Genomic DNA, 21,241 nt, shown 5'->3' with positions numbered 1-21,241 from the left:
CCACATGTTTGGTGTGTCTGCCAGGTGGCTTGTGGCAAACTTTAGACGAGACTTTTTATGGATATCTTTGAGAAATGGCTTTCTTCTTGCCACTCTTCCATAAAGACCAGATTTGTGCAGTGTACGACTGATTGTTGTCCTATGGACAGACTCTTCCACCTCAGCTGTAGTTCTCTGCAGTTCATCCAGAGTGATCATGGGCCTCTTGGCTGCATCTCTGATCAGTCTTCTCCTTGTCTGAGCTGAAAGTTTAGAGGGACGGCCAGGTCTTGGTAGATTTGCAGTGGTCTGATACTCCTTCCATTTCAAAATGATCGCTTGCAAGGTGCTCCTTGGGATGTTTAACGCTTGGGAAATCTTTTTGTATCCAAATCCGGCTTTAAACTTCTCCACAACAGTATTACGGACCTGCCCGGTGTGTTCCTTGGTCTTCATGATGCTCTCTGCGCTTTCAACAGAACCCTGAGACTATCACAGAGCAGGTGCATTTATACAGAGACTTGATTACACACAGGTGGATTCTATTTATCACCATCAGTCATTTAGGACAACATTGGATCATTCAGAGATCCTTGCTGAACTTCTGGAGTGAGTTTGCTGCACTGAAAGTAAAGGTGCCGAATAATTTTGCACGCACCACTTTTCAGTTTTTTATTTGCTAAAAAAGTTTAAATTATCCAATAGATTTCGTTCAACTTCACAATTGTGTCCCACTTGTTGGTGATTCTTCACAAAAAATTAAAATTTTATATCTTTATGTTTGAAGCCTGAAATGTGGCAAAAGGTTGAAAAGTTCAAGGGGCCGAATACTTTCGCAAGGCACTGTATATACATATTGACATTGCTCCAAGCTGGACCAATGCAACTATGCAAAAACAGCCAAAGCTAAACTTCAGCGTTAAGGTTTGTATAACATTCCTATAATCCTGTACAGTCTGCCTAGGAAATCAAAATCAATAAAATCTCATGTAAGCAGCAACATGTTCATTTAATTTAGATTTTTGATATCTATAAAGCTGAACTTACATTAAAATAATACCTGGCGATCCCACGTAGATCCTTGTTGTAGCACTTCCTGTTGTAGGGTGACAAACCTCTGTTCCTGTCCCCCCTTGTGGCCCTGTATCTCACATTGCCACACAGGGCCTTCTATGAGGGCTACAAGTGACCTTGTCAACACACATTACAGAAGCATGGTCCACTGTTGTCACCTCCAGACAAAACCCACCCTAAAAAAGCCATACTTCCATAGTTGGAGTGCATGTAGGCAGAAAATCACTGCAGGAAATCAGCAGTCAAGATTCAACAATGTATGAGAAAAAGAGAAAAACAGTATTTTATTTAAAAAATGTCCATTTAAAAAAATTGCAATTTTTATGATACACTAGTTCATATTTTATGTTTTACATACCTCTAGATGGGCTCTAGCCTCTTATACAGTCATCCAGTGACACACCATAAGAAATATATCTTTCAGAGGTGTAATTAATTTATTAAAATTAATTTTTTTAATAATCAGGGACTTTATGTGAAATCAAACTCACCTTTAAACCTTTAGCACTTTGCATAATTTTAAGCAGTGTCTTGTGCCCTATAATATAATTTTGTAAGTAATATCTACATTATGTAAGAGAGTTTAAAATGTAAGAGACATAACTCAAGCCCAGATATTATGCTAATACACAGGCTCGCTATTGAACAAAATTAGATCTAATCTGCAAGTAATCTCCCACAGTATAGAGTGCAGGTGATTTCCAAGCTTAATTGATGTCCAAATATGAAATAGCTAGTAAAGTAGTTATACATTTTAAGCCAAATATTTTCATGGGAATGTGTAATGATTTTATATATTTTTTATATTTATAATTCCAAGCAATTCCTGCATTTATATGGCAGCAGGGCAGGTGGTCCACTTGAGTCCTGGAGCCATTTTTTCATTTTTTGTTTACATGTCTTAAAAATAATTTTAGGCCTGAAAATTACGTAAAATCACAAAACATTATATATTTTTTGAAAGCAGACAACCTAGAAAATAAAGTAGTGGTAGTTCAAATTTTTAAAATGTCTTTATTTTAATTTTCAAAGACACAAACAATAGGATGAGTACGACGGTCACCACAAAATACAGGCTACAGTATATAAAGTCAACTACAAGAGAAATCAGCCAACACCTGAGTAGTCAAGGACAATATACATATGATTCCCATTATGTGCATTTAAAGGGAATTTCCAAGATAAAAAAGAAAATGGTATGGCGTAAGCCCGTGATAAAATGTAATAGGTGGAAACCAAAATCATGTGGTTTGTTGTCTCTCATGGTATTCTAGCTTTCATACTTATTCCCAAATGTGTAGTCCCTATCAGTGGTGAGAGAAACAAGGTAAAGAGGAGGTAAAAGGCAGTTCCAATGTTTTATGATATTAGATTTATGAAATGTAACATTTCAGTATATAATACATTAAAGTTGATTTTATGGCACATAAAACAAAATAAATGACCCACTCTTTTGTTCTCTTTAAATGTTTAAAATGTCAAAAATTTACAAAATGTTCAAAAATGATCCTTGTTTCCTCAAATCTGTATCATTTAGCTAGTTTAGTAGTACCGTATATACTCGAGTATAGGCCGACCCGAGTATAAGCCGAGGCCCCCAATTTACCCCCAAAAAACTGGGAAACCTATTGACTCGTGTATAAGCCGAGGGTGAGATATGCCTGTCCATCCCTGTGTGTGTGTCCATCCATCCATCCATCCCTGTGTGTGTGTCCATCCATCCATCCATCCCTGTGTGTGTGTGTGTCCATCCATCCATCCATCCCTGTGTGTGTGTGTCTCCATCCATCCATCCATCCCTGTGTGTGTGTGTGTCCATCCATCCATCCATCCCTGTGTGTGTGTGTCTCCATCCATCCATCCATCCCTGTGTGTGTGTGTGTGTGTCCATCCATCCATCCATCCCTGTGTGTGTGTCCGTCCATCCATCCATCCATCCCTGTGTGTCCGTCCATCCATCCATCCATCCATCCATCCCTGTGTGTGTGTCCGTCCATCCATCCATCCATCCATCCCTGTGTGTGTGTCCATCCCTGTGTGTGTGTCCATCCGTGTGTGTGTGTGTGTGTGTGTGTGTGTGTGTGTGTGTGTGTGTGTGTGTGTGAGGCCTTGTGTGTCCAGCCTACCTGTGTCCCCAGCCTCCGTCCGGTCCCGAGCCTCCGTCCGGTCCCGTCCTGTCCCGAGCCGAGCCTCCGTCCGGTCCGGTCCCGTCCCGTCCCGAGACTCCGTCCGGTCCCGTCCCGTCCCGAGCCGAGCCGAGCCGAGCCTCCGTCCGGTCCCGTCCCAGGATCACCGCTCTTCGTCGGCGCCCATTTTCCTGTTCAAATGCCGCGCCTCCCTGTCTGTGATAGGCGGAACACAATTTCCCAGCAGTCTGTGTTCCGCCTATCACGGCCATCCTTTCATCCTCGTCCGTAGTACGAGGATGAGCGGATGTCCGTGATAGGCGGAACACAGGCTGCTGGGAAATTCAGTGTTCCGCCTATCACAGGCGAAGGCGGAGCCGGAGGCGCGGCTTTTGAATTAGAATAGAATGGCCGCTGTCTGTCTGCTCGACACGCTGATCGAGCGGGCAGACAGCGATGACTCGAGTATAAGCCGAGGGGGGCACTTTCAGCCTCAAAAAAGAGGCTGAAAATCTCGGCTTATACTCGAGTATATACGGTAGTATGTTTCAGGGCTTTGCCTCTACAAAATGCAGTATCTTGGGTGAAGATTCTATACCTGTACACATTCATGTGTCAAGTCCCAGAGTACTTTTAAGCACTAGCTGGTGACTGGCTGCTCTACAGTTCAATAATCCAATTTAACTTGAATATCTCTGTGGTTAAAAGCTTTTTAATTACCCCATGCCTTCTGCTGTAGTATTCTTGTTTAACTCTTTAGGTGCTAAATTGAACATGATCTTATGATGCACAGCCTTTTTTAAATGGACAGATATTAATATAAATAATGTATACATTAATAGATATAGTAATATAACGTGCTTTGTCTGCCCCCAGATTCAATAATATTTCAGGCCCAGTGGATGAACCTAATAAATATTTTATTATATGGGGAGACTTTATGGACCACTCAGCCTTATGTCTTTAGCTTTTGTAACATTGTTAGGTCACATAGCACTTTTATAGGATAATCCTTCAGTAAAGCAGACATGTTTGTTTTGTCCACTATATTGCCCTGAGACACTGATCATTCACCCCGGGGATTTGGTTTTCTTTTATAACAGGCAGCTGCACTACAGAGACAAATCTTTGACTTCCTCGGCTACCAGTGGGCACCAATATTAGCCAATTTCCTGCATATTATGGCAGTCATCTTGGGAATATTTGGCACTCTGCATTACAGATCCAAGTACCTGATATTGGTAAGTTCAGACATTCATCAAATGATCCAAGGCCACTCTTTTATAATGTTAAGTGACGATCAATACTAAGGATCCATTTGCTTAGCTCCTAAAAGGGAGTTTCTACTTTCAACATGAAAGGTGTAAGAGAATTGCTATCTTGGTTTAATGTAAGCAATTCTTCATACCTATCTCACTATATGCTTTTTATACAATTTACTTGTCTACATACAGTAGTTTGAATAAAGTGGAACTAAACCAAAAGGCTAGGTTTACCTCTATGTAGTCAAGAAGCCCCAGTAGATATTAAACATCTCTGCTGCTTTGTAAAATGATCATAAATGATCAAAAGCCTGGCTAAAAAACTCGCAGGTAGCAGCCCCCAGGTCATGCTTAGTTACTGGGATGCAAAAAACATTGCTTTTCAATTCTGCAATGCTGAGAGTGAGCATCCAACAGTTTTCACATTCTAGCAACAAGTCAGGATGTGGAGACTGCTAACTAGAAGTTTTTGCATCAGGCTTCTGAAGGGACACAAATGGCCTACAGGTAAAGCAATAAAATAAATGATCATGTGACAAAGGTGCACAGATTTTTAATAACTACTGAGGCCCTTTGACTATATGAGCTATTTTCTGGAAAAGGTGAACTTAGCCTTTAAATAGCAAAAAAACAGAGAGCAGGCAGTACTTTATTGCAGAAGAGACCTGCTGTGTTTCTTCTGCAACAACAAACGCTTGCTTTCGCAGCTCAGCATGCATTTCCAGCACACTCCAGCTGTGCCAGAATGCCCGATTCCTGTGCAAATGCATGGGATGACATTATTCCCCCAATGCCCAATCAAGAGGCTGAAAACCCACTACGACAAAGCATTGGTGCCAGTGGGGTGGCATCACTGCTCTAGAGTGCCGCTCAGGACGCAGAGCTGTGCACTAATGTAATCACTAGGAGAAACTATTTTAAAAAGGTATTTACATTGCTTATTATTAAAAGAGTATGCAGCATTACTCAGGGTAGTGGGCAGGCATCATTTAAAACTTGGTTAGTAGATAGCCTTTCCTTCTTCTTAAAAGTGTGTTTGTTGCTGTTTGAGATTTCCCCTCACTTCCTGTCTGGTCAAATGGTTGTCCCTGGGACAATGTATGGAAAAAATCTCTCTAAGTTTGCATTCACACTTGCTTTGGTGTCTGAAGAGCAACACACGTTCACTTGAATGGATTGTGCTCAGTGGGCGTTACGACCGCCAAAAGTGACGGGAGGTATAATTCCTGTATCACCTCCTTATTGTCTGCTTTCACCACTTGAACCCCGCACTAGCGCACCAAAACTGTGTGCTTTAATATACCGGTTGAAATCATTATTTTTTTACGGAAGTAACAACCAATTTAATAGCAAATGTTTTCTTATGCAAAGTGTTTGGAGAACAGAAAATAGGCTCTTCACTTTGCAAGGGGATTTTTCCCTAGTTTTTCATTACCTCAGTGAATAAGGTGAAGCTCTGTTGACTTCCATCATCCAATTATGTACAAGCAAAAAAATGGTTATGTTTTATTTTCCTTGGACGTGATTGGGTACTCTTTTCAAAGTGAGTTTTCACTACAATCACCAAGCTAAGGGGCAAAAACCCTTGCAAAGTAAACAGCCTATTTTCAGTTTTCCAACCTCTTGGCATATGAAAACATTTGCTGTTATTCTGTTTAGTTTGTTCTTACTTCTGTATAAAAAAAAACAGATTTTCACTTTTATGTTACTTAAGGCTGATCTCCAGGTAAACAGCAAAATACAAAGTTGAAATACACCTATGGGAGATATTTTACATGCGTGGGGATTTACACAGCTGTGCCCAGGCTGGTGACCTGTGATCCCTCTACTGCAGTTAGGTTGCCCCTATCCCCAATTTGTAAGTGTGCCTTGTGGTAACCCATCACAAGCACACTCACAAATCAGGGAAAGGGGTGACCTAGCTACCCAACTGCAGTAGAGGAACCACAGGTCATCAGCCTGGGCAGAGCTGTGTAAATCCCCTTGCATGTAAAATATCTCTCATAGATGTGAAACTACTCTAAATAGGCATTATTACATTACATATAGTTACATAGTTAACCTGGTTAAAAAAAACACAAGCCCATCCAGTTCAACCGACATAAAAAAAAAAACTCAAATAGAAAACCTCCATATATACAATCCTATACCCACAGTTTTTATCCAGAGGAAGGTAAAAATAAAGCATGATCCTATTTGAAATATAGAAAAAAAATCCTCAAGCTCTACCGCATATTTATAGGATGATAAGCTGAATAACGGTGCTCAGGCCATTGTGTCCCATACATCCAAATTGCACTTAAATCTTTATTGAGCACAAACAGCAGCGCAACATCAAAACGCTAACATGTTTCGGCAAAAGCCTTCCTCCCCCACTGGAGCAAATGATCCTATTTGCTCCAGTGGGGGAAACAAAATTCCCTCTTGATCCCCCAACAGGCAACTGCATATTCCCTGGATCAACTTTACCGATAAATATTACAAAAACTGAAATCTTTGGGGAGTTTAAGACTTCCAAATGAATGATTGTTTAGATGTCCATTTATTTTCATCTGTAAGCCTTTTTTCCAAACCTTATGTTATTTCCAGCATATAAACAATCCAAATGCATTATCTGACCTTCAATGCAATCCACTCCTTTGGACTTTTATATCGGTCTGTAAAACCCTTTGCCAACAGAACAAATTAAATTCACATATTTCAATTTATCTGTCACTCTTCAACAATTGTCCGTTCCAAACGCTGCTTCTCATTTTTATACCCTAGCTATTGAAAGCTGTTGTCGTTTGACGGATCTAATCTCCTTGTAAATATATGCTGTATGAAGCAGCCAGGAACAATACACTGTTTTGATAAAACGTAGCACATGACTATCTTGATAAAATATTCCTCTCAACTCCCTGTCATTTCAAGGATACAAAATTAGATAATTTTACTAGGCATTCTAATGGCCAGACTTGTTATTTTAGCCTCGGGCTATTCATAAATGAGCAGATATCTTTTTGAGAGGGGGAGGGATCCTTTCTTCCCAGGGGCCATTGGAACTCCAGATCCCAACAGTGGTACATGTGTTGCCCTTTGATCCTTTTCTCAGTGATGGGAGAGGGAAGAAGTGGGCAATTTTGCATCATTTATCACAAGTCAACAAAATGGATTTAATGATTGTATAATTACATGTATTAACTTGTATGTGAATTATTTTATAAGATCCTGTTTTAGAATAGTTATCAGGACTTGGCATGTAAAATATCTATGACCTTAAATCATTCCCGAACAAGACCCAAAAATGGATAGATCTACATTTATATAATGGCCTGCAAGCGATTATGAGGGTACTAACTTGTGAAGTCAATGTGAAAAATATAAAAATATATACAAAATCAGAAGTAAGGGATACCATATATATTTAAAGAAACCAAACAGCTCTGACAGTATACTATAATTTCTTTCTCTTTTATCTGTGCTTTGAGAGCTGCCTTCACATAATAATGTAGCTATTGCATTGTTTATTCTCAGCTTGCCTGCAGTCTGTACAGTAATACATACCTCCCAACATTTTGAGATGGGAACGAGCGACACCTATTAGCAAACGTATGTAGGCATAAGATACGCCCCCCTGCCACACCCCCTTAATTAACCCAAAAAAGTTAAATAAATCCACAAGAGCTTTTTTTTTTTACCACTACTATTCCTTTATATTGGCTTTAAAAATTTACAAGTGCAGCGATTTAGAAATTGGATGAAAGATTTAACACTGGATAACACTTCTTAAAAGATAAAAAGTGCAGTTTATATACAACTATATGGACCAGATCAAAATGAGGGACAAATGAGGGGAAAAGAGGGACAGGTGGACATTGCTCCAAATCAGAGACAGTCCCTCGAAACCAGGGACCGTTGGGAGCTATGGCAACTGCACAGATACATGGGAAAAACACTATCTGCTCCATGTACCATACCTATTTCATTCGTCTTTGACATAATCTATTCAGTGCAAGGACCTATAAATGGTGAATTGCTGTACCTATATAATCAATGGATATCAGAAACTGCTTGAAGAAGGCATCACCTGCCACAATGATTATGCTTTAACACATCTCCAAGAGAGATGAGAGAATTGGTTCTTATGAATCCGAACTTGCAGCAAATCGGACACTTTCGCATAGCTCCCAACTGTCCCTGATTTCGAGGGACTGTCCCTAATTTAGAATAATGTTCCTCTGTCCCTCTTTCCCCCTCATTTGTCCCTCATTTTGGTCTGATCCAAATAGTTGTATATAAAATGCACTTTTTATCTTTCAAAAAAGTGTTTCCCAGTGCTAAACCTTTCATCCAAATTCTAAATTGCTGCATTTGTACATTTTAAAAGCCAATATAAAGGAATAGTAGTGGTAAAAAAAAGTCCTTGTGGATTTAATTAACCTTTTTTCTTGGTTAATTCTCCTTTAAGAGTGTGCGACAGGGGGCGTGTCCTATGTTTCATATGTTTGTTAGTAGGTGTCCCTCATTCCTATCTCAAAATGTTGGGAGTTATGCATTTTGTTCTAATTCAAATTTTAATGGGAAATATTAGTTTGGTTTACAATTGAACTTGATTCACTCCTGTGAACTGATAAACAACACTCCAGTTCACTCTAACCACTGTAGACTTCACAGTGTTTTATTGGTGCACCTGGTTATGGGGCAAGAATGTCTCTGCTTTGAAATATGCAAATGCAGAAAGGCTGCATGCAAACAATCCAATGTTTACAATCATCCCAGGCTTTAATGCCAGTAAACCTTTCCCAACCATAGGGAATGGTTTACGTTTAAAGGCTACATTTTTCAAAGTTGCTTGTTATACCTGAGTGCATTAAAAACAATGTATTTTAAAAATAAAATTATCCTTCAAATTTATTTTACCCCTGGCTTGAGCCCTTATTAGCACACTGTACTTCAGAAAAAAGATTGATCAATAAATGAAAGGAAACCTGTATTGAGAAAAAAGTTGTGACCTGGTTACTGTACTTTCTGAGTCACCAACCATAAGCAAGCTCACAAAGAGTGAAGTCAGAGTTAAGGCAAAAGTCCTAAACTGTATACTTGTTCTAAGACAGTGGTTCTCAACCTCTCTAGTGCCATGACCCCTTGATAAAATTTCCCAAGTTATGGGGACCCCTATCAGTAAAATTATTTTCGTAGCGTGGGTTGTCAACACCCAAGGCAAGACAAGTAATTTGTGCCCCTAACCCACAGACATTTAGCGCTACGTGAGTCCCTTACACTCATACAGTATTAAAACCCCTTATATTATATTTTAGGATGTACCACTCCTTCTCTTTGTTATCCTTTCTTTCCCTTTTATCTCGCTATCCTAATTTAGTTGGGTTTTTTCCCCCCCATCCCTCTCTCTTGCCGTCTTCCTTGTTCTTCCTCTCCCTTTTTCTATGTTCCTCCCCCTCTTTTCCTATACTTTCCATGTATTCTCTATTTTAATCCCTTCTCTTACTGCTTAGTGGGAGGGTGGGGGGGGGGAATGGGATTGCTGGTGGGAAATTGGGATGAGTAGCAGTGCTGGCGGGGAGTTGGGATAAGTGGCAGTGCTGGCGGGGAGTTGGGGTGAGTGGCAGTGCTGGCGGGGAGTTGGGATGAGTGGCAGTGCTGGCGGGGTGTCGGGATGAGTGGCAGTGCTGGCAGGGAGTTGGGATGAGTGGCAGTGCTGGTGGGAAGTTAGGATGAGTGGCAGTGCTGGCGGGGTGTCGGGATGAGTGGCAGTGCTGGCGGGGAGTTGGGATGAGTGGCAGTGCTTGGGTTAGTTCTGATCAGCCAACTTGGGTCATCTGCTGATCTGAGAACTGTAGTGGCGACTTATAATTACAACTATAATCACAGGCAGTGTTACTCACTGTGTCTCCGGCTTCACTGCGTCTCTGACTTTGTGGTGTCTCACAGCAGTGACATCTATGCCGAAATCAGGAGATAGGGTCTCCACCAGGCCCTCTCACTTCACATTCCTCACCAGTCAGCTGACCTCTAGTCTCTGCCCCCAGCCATGCCGTGAACTGAATAGGCGGCTGCGAAGAGGCTGAGTGGGCGGCTTCAGGCTCCAGGGACAGCCCTGCTGGGCGGCTGCGAAAAGGCTGGGAGAGCGGTGCGGGCTTCAGGAACAGCTCGGGATTTGGTGACCCCTGGCAAATTGTCATTCAACCACCAGGTTGAGAACCACTGTTCTAAGGCAATGACTCAGCAAGTACTGAAGACTTTGGGCAAGTATGGAAAGCAAGCAACTATCATTTTAGAAGGGAGAGGTTTGTAATAGCAGTCTACATATTTTCTCAGTGCATGCATCTTTCATGTAAAAAACCTGCATGTTGGCAGCCGCAATCGAATTTGTATTGTATTTGAAACATAATCCTCCCCCAATGTTAACAACCAAACAAGAAAATGTATAATTTCTAATTAAAAATAGAGTGGTTATAAACTACTTTATCCACTTCAGATCTATTACCTTTATAGCTCTTAAGGACTTGAACAATCTCTCCATGAGCCTGTTAAATTGGTGATATTAAATTGAAATTGATAAAAGCCTTTTTTTTTTTACTGTGCTCTTTTTTATTATTATTATTATTATTATAACACTGTAAAAATAACAAACAAAATGATGAAAAAATATTTTAAAAAGATTATCATTTATTGGTAAAAATAGAAAAAAAAAAAAAACAATGGGTGGAAAACAAGCTAAGGAGAGAGCGGAAAGAAAATGTTAACTGAGGATAATTAAGGTTAATAAGCAGTTAAATAGGAATACTTATTATTTAAAAACTACATTTTTTTACAGGTCAAAGGTAGTAAATACAAAGTAACAATACATAGGTACATTGTATCACTCAATGACTTTCTGCAAGTATCATAGGAGTGGCTGCAGTTTTAAAGCTGAATCTGCTAGTCCTGGCTATCATTTTTAATAAACGTATAATTCAGAATAGCCATGCTGGGGGAACGACAGCAGAAGGAGAGGAAACAAAGAAAGAATTTTTGTTCAATTTTTTTTAGAACAACTCTTACACTTAAAGGTCCTCAAGTGGTTAAAAAAAGAGAAATTTATGGAAACCATTTAAAAACTGGCAATCATTTATTATCACTAGATCCATACACACCATGCTAGTACTTAGTCCTCATGCACACAGGACGTTTGAAAAAAACGAACTGCAAAGCCGGTTCTGACGCCAGGAAAAATTAGCTGTTAAAGAGTGCTTTTAGAAGTGTTTTTTTATTGGCGTTAATATACCTTTAGCAGCCTTTTTCTGCACTCCTCTATTTTCTACTGTCAAATCCAGTTACTACAGCTTAAAAACGCTTGACGTGGCTTAATGCTGATTACAGCGTTAACGCGCGTTTAGCCGCGTCAGGCGTTTTTACAGCTTAACACTGCTGCTTCAGAACGCACTGGCCCTGGATTATTATTATTTTTTTTACAGCTTGAAAATGCCTATGCCACTTACAGCTCCTAAAAGCCGTGTGTGCATGAGGCCATAGAATAACATGGAGAGGCATTTTTCAGCTGTAAAAAACAAAACAAAACGTCTAACAGCAGCTGTAAAAACGCCCTGTGTGCATGAGGCCTTATAAAGCAGACTTGCAGTGTGTCTAGATGTCTATGACTCTGATAATTCCTTTTAACAAAGATCAGCAGCAAATAGAGCCCTTTTCTTACTTGATATTTATAATCGTCAGCAACTGGTAACATTTAAATAGTATGGATTCACTTTGTTTAAAATATACAGCTTGGTTCTCTACAAAATTATGACATAGGCATAATTCAATAGACCTTCAAGCTTAATTCCATCCAAACCACTTTTTTAAGGTTTTGGATAAAGTAGAGAAGTTCTACAAACAATATTGGATCCTCGCTGTTGTCTGTGCCTGGGGAGATTTACCCGCATTTCCAACCCAGATGACCACACAGGAAGCAAGTAGGATCTGCAGGAAGGAAAGCCTGACAAAGGGTCTAACCCTTCCCTGTATCACTAAACAAAAGTGTTTCTGTTGTTTTCTATGCTCCTGTTGTATTTTAGTTCTGCATTTGATTATTTAATTTTGGGTGTAAATGCTATGTCTCTGATTCTCTATTTTATCTTTTATTTTTCCCATACAGTATTCAGTTTGGTTAGCATTATGGGTGGCTTGGAATGCATTTATAATCTGCTTCTACCTGGAAGTGGGACATTTATCACAGGTATAATATAATCTTTAGTGTACTGAATGCAATTATTCCTTTAATTGGGTGGCATAACAATGCTCCCCCACACCTCATTACCTATGTATATGTAACAGTATGAAAATGTAGCGTGAGATGTTGAAGGATGGTAAGCTGTTTCAGAAGCTTGTAGCTGTAATCTCATTTTGGCTAGCTAGATGTCTTTCTGTTTTTAAGCCCCTTTCACACTGGGGTGGGAGGTGCGTCAGCGGTAAAGCGCCGCTAATTTTAGCGGCGCTTTACCGTTGGATTTGCAGCCAAAAAAAGATTAAAAACCTCTGCAAAGCACCTCTGCAGAGGCGCTTTGCCGGCCATATAGCCGTGCTGCCCCATTGATTTCAATTGGCAAGAGGGGTGGTGTATATACACCGCTCCTTCACCGCTCCAAAGATACTGCTAGCAGGACTTTCTTTACCATCCTGCTAGTGCAGTGGTCCAGTGTGAAAGCCCTCGGGGCTTTCACATTGGAGACAAAGCAGTGGCTGTTTCAGGGCACTTTTCAGACACTATAGCACTGTAGCACCTGCAAAGCGACCCAGTGTGAAAGGGGTCTTTGTGAAGCTCTCCAGTGCTCTGATGCGTCATAGTGTAACATGATATTCCTTTGATGATTCCTCTCCTCTGTGACATATAACAAGTAGCACAAATACAAATAAGCCTTAACTACACCATTCTTCACCAAAGAAAAACTTAGCGCCTACAATATATCACACCTTCACCTTTATACACCATACACTTGCCAAGTGGCCTTTTAAAAAGACTTATAATCACAAAAAAGTGTATTACTACTCTGTCAGCTGCAGTTCTTGGTCTTTGCTTTATAGAGGAATAGTAGAGAATCACTGCTTTTGTTAGACCCCAAGGGTGAGTGCTCTGGATGACAGGTAGAAGTAGTAGGGAATTGCTGCACCTGTCAGACCCCAAGGGAGAGTACTCTGGAGACAGGTAAAAGTAGTAGGGAATTACTGCCCCTGTTAGACTCTCAAGGGTGAGTGCTCTGGATTACAGGTAAAAGTAGTAGGAAATCACTGCTCCTGTCAGAGCCCAAGGGTATGTGCTCTGGATGACAGGGAGATGCAGTAGGGAATCACTGCCCCTGTCACACCCCTAGCGCGAGTGCTCTGAATGACAGGAAGAAGTAGTAGGAAATCATTGCCCAATCACACCCCTAGGGCGAGTGCTCTGGATGACATGAAGATGTAGTAGTAGGAAATCACTGCTCCTGTCACACTTCTAGGGTGAGTGCTCTGGATGACAAGAAGTAGTAGGAAATTACTGCCCCTGTTACCCCCCTAGGGTGAGTGCTCTGGATGACAGGAAGAAGTAGTAGGAAATCACTGCCCCTGTCAGACCCCAAGTGTATGTGCTCTGTATGACAGGGAGAGAAGCAGTAGAGAAGAGAATCACCGCCCCTGCCGCGCCCCTAGCGTGAGTGCTCTGAATGACAGCAAGAAGTAGTAGGAAATCACTGCCCCGTCACACCCCTACGGCGAGTGCTCTGGATGACATGAAGATGTAGTAGTAGGAAATCAATGCCCCATCACACTTCTAGGATGAGTGCTCTGGATGACAAGAAGAAGTAGTAGGAAATCACTGCCCCTGTTCGACCCCAAGGTTATGTGCTCTGTATGACAGGGAGATGTAGTAGTGAAACACTGTCCCCGTTAGACCAAGGTTGAGTGCCGTGGTTAATAGGTAGAAGTATTAGGGAATCAGTGACCCTGTTCAACCCAAGAGAGAGTGCTTTGGATGACAGGTAGAGGAAGTAGGGAATCAATGTCCCTGTTAGACCCTGAGAAGGAATGCTCTGCATGACAGGTAAGTACTTAGAGGCTACTTTGTGACTAGGCAACATGAGAGGCAAACATATCTTAGGTTTCTGCCTTTTTTTTATACCCTTTAAATATAACATTTGCACCTCTCCTCTTTCTGATGCATAAAATAATGAAAGCAGAACCTAACCTACCTATGGTGTAAAGTGTTCTTGCCATAGTGTGGAAATATGCACAGCATACTTGCACATCGTGACAGACTTGCCTCTAGGTTTGCTCTCCTCCAATACTGAAAGGTCCATTCTTGGTTTCACCCCTCTACTGCCATCTTCTGCAGACCAGCTGTGCAGTAATGCTAAAGTTGAATTGTCCCAACTCTTAGGCTGGGTTCACACTGTTGTGGTTTCCCCACATCCAATTTGCATAGCAGGAGATTTTGACCGGCTCTCTATGGAGCCGGTTCACACATCTCCAGAGGAGTCCTGTGTGTCTATTGGTCCCTTTCAGGTCCGAATTCATAAAAAAAAAAAAAAAATCCGACCTGAAAAGGTGAATGGAGACACACCGGATTCCTGCTGTCAGCCGGAGCATGCTGCAGTGTGAACCCAGCCTTACAGATGCCAGTAGTTTACATAGCTCTATGCAGACAGTTTATACACACACACACACACACACACACACACACACACACAAATCTGCCTACCATCTAGCAATCTATTTTTTCTACTTTGGTTCTACTTTAAAGTCTTATGCCCCCAATTCAGTTTCTTATAATTGCTGGGAGCTTAAAAAAAAAGACCTTTGGTTTCTCATATCCAGCCTCCACTGGCAAGAGCACTACATTTGAATTTCTAGGTCTGCACACCTACATCCACTATTAGGGGACCCACTACAGTATACTAGCCGGACAGATAATTCATACAATGGAGGATGCAACAGAAAGAGTTGGAACCTATGAAAGTGAAATTGGGTGTGAACAGTAATGCTGCATACACACGACCGGACTTTCCAGCAGAAAAGGTCCAACGGAATCATTTCATCGGATATTCCGATCGGGTGTGGGCTTCATCTGAGTTTTTTTTTTTATTCTGACGGATCTAGAAATAGAACATAGTTTTAAATTTTTACAATGGAATCAATTCTTAATCGGAAAAAAACTTTGTCTGTATGCTATTCCGATGGACCAAATACGGCGCAAGGGCAGCTATTGGCTACTGGCTATTGAACTTCCTTTTTCTAGTCCGTCGTATGTCATTGCATTCTAAATGAACGGACTTTGGTGTGATCATGTGTAGGCAAGTCCGTTTCAGCGGAACGCTGTCGGAACTCCGTCGGAAAGACCATCAGAGTTTATTCTGACGCAAAAACCAATCGTGTGTACGTGGCATAACTGGAAAAAAGCCATAAACTATGGCAGGTGTAACTTGCTGTTGAAACACAAAGGGCCTATTTAAACTATGTCTTCCATTAACACACATGAGGTAATTCAATGCATTATTGTGCGTTAAGCCATGCTGTGTTAGGCAGCCCATTCAATTTGAAGTGGCAGTGCACCTTAACACACTAAAATGACAAAGTTACTCACGTATTTTCATTAAAATATCACTTTGCAAAAAGATCACATGGTATTTGGCTAATAGGTGTATTGCAGGTCTTTAATGTAATTAGAGATTGCAGAGAGTTTATTGTCCAAAAACAAACTTGTGTGAAATACCGGTAATAAAATGTAGCAAGGCACAGACAGGAAGCAAAGAATACATAAGAAAAGAGCACACATAGCTTTCCCCACATACATGTGGTATGTTAACACATTAAACAGAAAAAATCAACTTTAAGCATAAACATATACTGTATATAAAATACTATTCACATTAAGGGTAACCTTTCAAAACAGTAATGTTAAAGATTGCCATTGCTGGCTTTCTTTTAAAGACTGCAGACTCCAGGGCCGTCCCCTCATCCTGATGTTACTCCTTGGGAGGTCACTTGCCTGGATTGTATATCATTTTCATATCACGTTTTGGGACACCTGATATAAAAATGCTTGTTATGGGTCCATGACCCACTATGTAATTAACTAGGGATAAGCATGATAGACCAGAAGCATGCATCATTTAAAAAAAGTCTGAAATGGCAGCTTCTGTATTTTGTCCTGAAAGATTTTTGTTTACAGGCATAGATGCATAGCTAAAAAAATATAACTGGCCTTCAGTTCAGATCCTTTAGACCCCTTTCACACTGAGGTGGTTTTCAGGCATTTTAGCGCTAGAAATAGCCTCTAAATAGCGCCTGAAAACCGCTTCCCATTCATTTCAGTGTGTCTTTTCACACCCGGGCGGTGCGCTTGCAGGACGTTAAGAAAAGTCCTGCAAGCAGCATCTTTGGGACAATTTGGGTTGTATACAGCACTCCCAAAACACCCTGCCCATTGAAATGAATGGGCAGCACTTCCAAAGCGCCTGAAAAGTGTTTCGGAAGCGCAGCAGCGTTTTTTAACCCCTTCTTTGGGGTTAAAAGCGCCTGCTAGAGGCTGAAAAGTGCTGATTGAACAGTGCTAAAACGAGCAGTGCTCTAGGGCTAGTGCGGCTGCATTGTGAAAGTAGTCTTAGTGGCTATTGTCTACAATGTTGCATGAAAAATAAATTTGCCTCTCGTTACACTTGTTTACAAAATGCACAAATACAGCTTATGCCTGCTGCAGAAAAACAAGCAAGTGTCATGGACACAGGATTAGAGCTGCTTCATAAATGCTTCACTATTGTAGATTTAACCGTGAGTTTAGGTCCACTTAAAGCTGAAGTTTAAAAAAACATTTACATGACTTACCTGTAACGAGCTATGTCCTGTGATGTGCAGGTTGCTGGACATCCTGATCAGACCCTCCCTCATTAGCAGATCATGTTCCATGCAGTTTAATTATTGAGCTTTTCTCAATGGAGGAAGGAGCAATGCGTACTCGTCGGATCATCTTTAGTGCAGCTGAACCTGGAGACCCTAAGCCAGGGATATGCAATTAGTGGACCTCCAGCTGTTGCAAAACTACAAGTCCCATGAGACATAGCAAGACTCTGACAGCCACAAGCATGACACCCAGAGGCAGAGGCATGATGGGGCTTGGAGTTTTGCAAAAGCTGGAGAGCTAATTGCATATCCCTGTCCTAAGCTATTAACCCCCATAGCGCTGGAAGTTTTGCAGCAGGAAGAGGACAGGGCAGCCCTGTGTTGAAGATTTCTACAGAATCCAGCAGCCTGCACATCATAGGGCCTACCTCATTACAGGTAAGTAATGTGACTAAAGCTGTAGAGAAAACATGTTTTTTTTTTTTAAACTTCAGCTCTAAATTCTTATTTGCTAAGTAAATCTTGTTTATACAAATTTAAAAGAAAGGACACGCTACCGTTTTTTCTGTCAGAATAAACTCTGGCGGTTTTTCTGACAGAGTTCCGCTGAAACGATCTTGCCTACACACGATCACACCAAAGTCTGATTGTCTAGAATGCGGTGACATACAACACCTACAACCGGAAAAAGGAAGTTCGATAGCCAGTAGCCAATAGCTGCTCATGCGTCGTTTTTGGTCTGTCGGAACAGCATACAGATGAACAGTTTTCCCGATAGGAATCGATTCCGTCGGAAAGATTTAAAACATGTTCTATTTCTAGGTCCGTCAGAATTTTCGAAAAAAAAAAAAGTCAGATGAAGCCCACACACGATCCAAATATCCGATGAAATTATTCCGTCTGACCTTTTCTGCCAGAAAGTTCGGTCGTGTGTATGCGGCATTACTGTTCACACCCAATTCTACTTTCATAGGTTCCAACTCTTTCTGTTGCATCCTCCATTGTATGAATTATCTGTCCAGCTAGTATACTGTAGTGGGTCCCCTAATAGTGGCTGTAGGTGTGCAGACCTAGAAATTCAAATGTAATGAAATTATTCTGCCTGACTTTTTCTGCCTGAAAGTCCGACCGTGTGTACACGGCATAACATTTTCTAGATATTTTCTAACTAGCAGTTAAAACGTTGGGAAAAAAACTCAGTTTTCCTTTCTTACAATATTAATGTGCGGTTCCTAGTCTGTGACTACATTGTATTTTCTTGCTGTCTGTGGAAACTTGGAGTAATTCTTGTAAATGCTATTCCCACAGCACAGGGACCTAATAATGAACTTTAACACCTCCTTGCATCGATCATGGTGGATGGAAAATGGACCAGGCTGTCTGGTGACGCCAGTTCGTACAGCTCCTCTGTCACTGGCTGATCACCATATGGTAACAGTAACTGGATGTCTTCTTGATTATCCTTATATTGAGGCCCTGAGCAGCGCTTTACAGATTTTTCTAGCGGTGAGTATTTACGATGATAAACAACAGAAGTATCTCTCAAGTATTGTTACATTGTACATTTCAATCCAGGTTTACATAGTATTAAAACATCCTGTTACATAATAATGTGAGAAGACACTGAAAGAAACATTTTGCCCTGGAAAGTAGAATAAATGAAATGACCCAGAAATTACACTGACAAACTAAATGTCAAAAATATCTGTAGGCCCCAACATTTTCCTAGCAGGGTGACAATCCTAAAGTTGAGCTTCATACAAAGCTAAATAAAAAATTATTATTTGGGAACTGTTTAATCTGCCAAAGGATTCACATTATTGTCCACCCAGTCCTGAGATTTACACAGCCTGTATGTTGGTTTCCAATATATGGAAATATGAATAGTGGTGTTCTTGCTGTGGATAATTGTGTCCAAAGAGTGTATACTATATGATGCATAGTGGGCCCTTCTAATGGTAAGGTGGAGTTTATTTCAGTTTCTGTGGAATTGAATCTATCATTTATTGCTACCATTCCTAATTAACAGGATAACCTATATATACTGGTAGTAGAATAGACACTTATGGGTGTAAGATTGGAAGGGAGGGAAATATCTCTTAACTGAGACAGCGTGCCACTACAAATCACTTTTTATTTTTATTTAGTAGGGTTGGGGAGAATAAAACTTCATTAGCTCTGTACTGCTGTATGTACTGTATCCCCATTGGAAATCTTCCTTTACTACAGTGGTGTGGTCACAATAACAGCAACTAAAGGAACATTTCTCCAACAGGAAATTGAAAAAAAAAATGCTGAGATTCTAACCAATCCCTACTGTTTCCATAACTAAGAGAAATACATTTTGTCTGTAAATACTTAAAACCTGAGTTGCTACCTAAACACAGGTATTTAGATGAGATGGGGTAAAGCAGTGGTCATCAACCCTGTCCACAGAATCCACTAACAGGCCAGATTTGCAAGATAACTGAAATACATCACAGGTGATATAATTTGCTCATTTGGTGATTGCAGTATTCTAGTCTGAAAATCCTCAAGGTAATACATAAAACCTGGCCTGTTAGTGGGCCCTGAGGACAGGGTTGATGACCACTGGGCTAAAGAATAGGATAAACCTGCCACTGATGACCTGCTAGTTTACAGTTGGCTATTATGCAGATCTACTGAGTTTAATAATTTCTGAATCACTGATCTGAAACAAGTATTTAACAGGGAAAGTTAGAAGCCATTACCTGCATACTTTTTCTGGGTCAGTTACTTAAAATACTGATAAGACCAGTGGTCATGGCAGCCAGACAGTGTCACATGTCACAGTAATGGCAGCCTCCATGTTTCTCACATGGTGGGTTTATTTCAAGGGACCAAATAAACATTTTCTTTACTCTAGACTCCAGATGTTTTATTTTTCTGTAGGCAGGTTACTAAAAACATGTTCTTATTCATCTTTGTTGCTAATGCCTCATGCACAGTAGACACTTTTGCAGCTGCTTCTAGGGGCTTTAGGTGTCTTTTTTCCTGCCTCTAAACTCCCCTTGCAGGTTAGCCTATGCGTTCATGCACACATACATTTTTGGCAGAGTTTAGTGACAGCTGTTTTGGCAGAAAAAATGCTTGGCGCTGCTAAACGTGTCTAAAAGCACATAAACGTGCATTAGTGCTAGGCGCATTTAGTGCTTGCCCATTAATTGAGTTCAACGGCCAGAATTAATTATTTTTTTGGCCAATTAAATTAACGCTCAATGCTCTTGATGCCTGTAAACATGCCTAAAAGCTTGTAAAATCTTTAGACACTTTTACAAGTGTCAGGCTTTTTTCTGCCAAAACGCTGCTGCCGTGAGGAAAGACTTGTAGGAGAGTTTGCAAAATGTCCAGTGTGCATGAGGCCTTATGGGTAAATTTAGCTTACAGCCCACAGGAAAGTTTGTGTAGGTAGGTGTGTGTACTGCCAGGTAAGCATCCCCAATTAAAATACAGATTTTACATTTGAAAGGGAGCTTGTCTGGAATGTACAGGTGTTTGATTTGTGCACTGGTATTCACTTGTATGCTCTCCTTGTTGGAGCAGAAGTTTCTGCTCATTGTCAGGCTGTAAAGCCTTTTTTCATATGAATGGATTAAACTGACAGGCAGACCCAATCGGACTATCCATTGCTCTCTATGGAGTGGCAAATCTCAATGTTAACAAGTCCGTTAATGACTGCTGACATCCGATCCACTAAAAAAATTACGGATAGGGATTTGTTCCCCATCCATCTGGTGGATGAGATCAGATGACAGTCCGATGGAAAGGAACAGATGGTCCGTTTCCATCTGACAGCCCACAGAGGACAGAAGGGACATCAGTGGAGAGGACACGGACCTGTCATCCACCTTCTCAGCAGAGATCAGCAAGGAGATCTCCTGCTGAGCAGGGGGATCCGCTGGTTAACTCCACCATTGTGAAATGAGCCGG

At 40.9% G+C, this 21,241-nt stretch overlaps 1 protein-coding gene across 2 annotated transcripts in view; it reads left to right on the top strand.

Annotated features, from left to right (window-relative positions):
* NKAIN1 (sodium/potassium transporting ATPase interacting 1) overlaps positions 1 to 21,241 on the top strand; it is a 75,969-nt gene that overhangs the window by 35,665 nt on the left and 19,063 nt on the right. For both annotated transcript variants that reach the window (XR_013274442.1, XM_077480960.1), the window contains exons 2-4: positions 4,283 to 4,420; positions 12,576 to 12,656; positions 18,599 to 18,796. Coding sequence is in view for 1 of the 2 variants with exons in the window: in XM_077480960.1 (XP_077337086.1) it covers positions 4,283 to 4,420; positions 12,576 to 12,656; positions 18,599 to 18,796 (417 nt within the window). In the remaining variant the exon portion in view is untranslated. The remainder of the gene's footprint in view (positions 1 to 4,282; positions 4,421 to 12,575; positions 12,657 to 18,598; positions 18,797 to 21,241) is intronic.

Source organism: Lithobates pipiens, unplaced genomic scaffold (genome assembly GCF_037356315.1).
Source record: "Lithobates pipiens isolate NorthernLeopardFrog02 unplaced genomic scaffold, aLitPip1_a1.2 Scaffold_16, whole genome shotgun sequence".
NCBI classification, from domain to species: domain Eukaryota; kingdom Metazoa; phylum Chordata; class Amphibia; order Anura; family Ranidae; genus Lithobates; species Lithobates pipiens.
The sequence above is the reverse complement of the archived record's forward strand: the minus strand, read 5'-3'. Positions and strand labels throughout refer to the sequence as shown.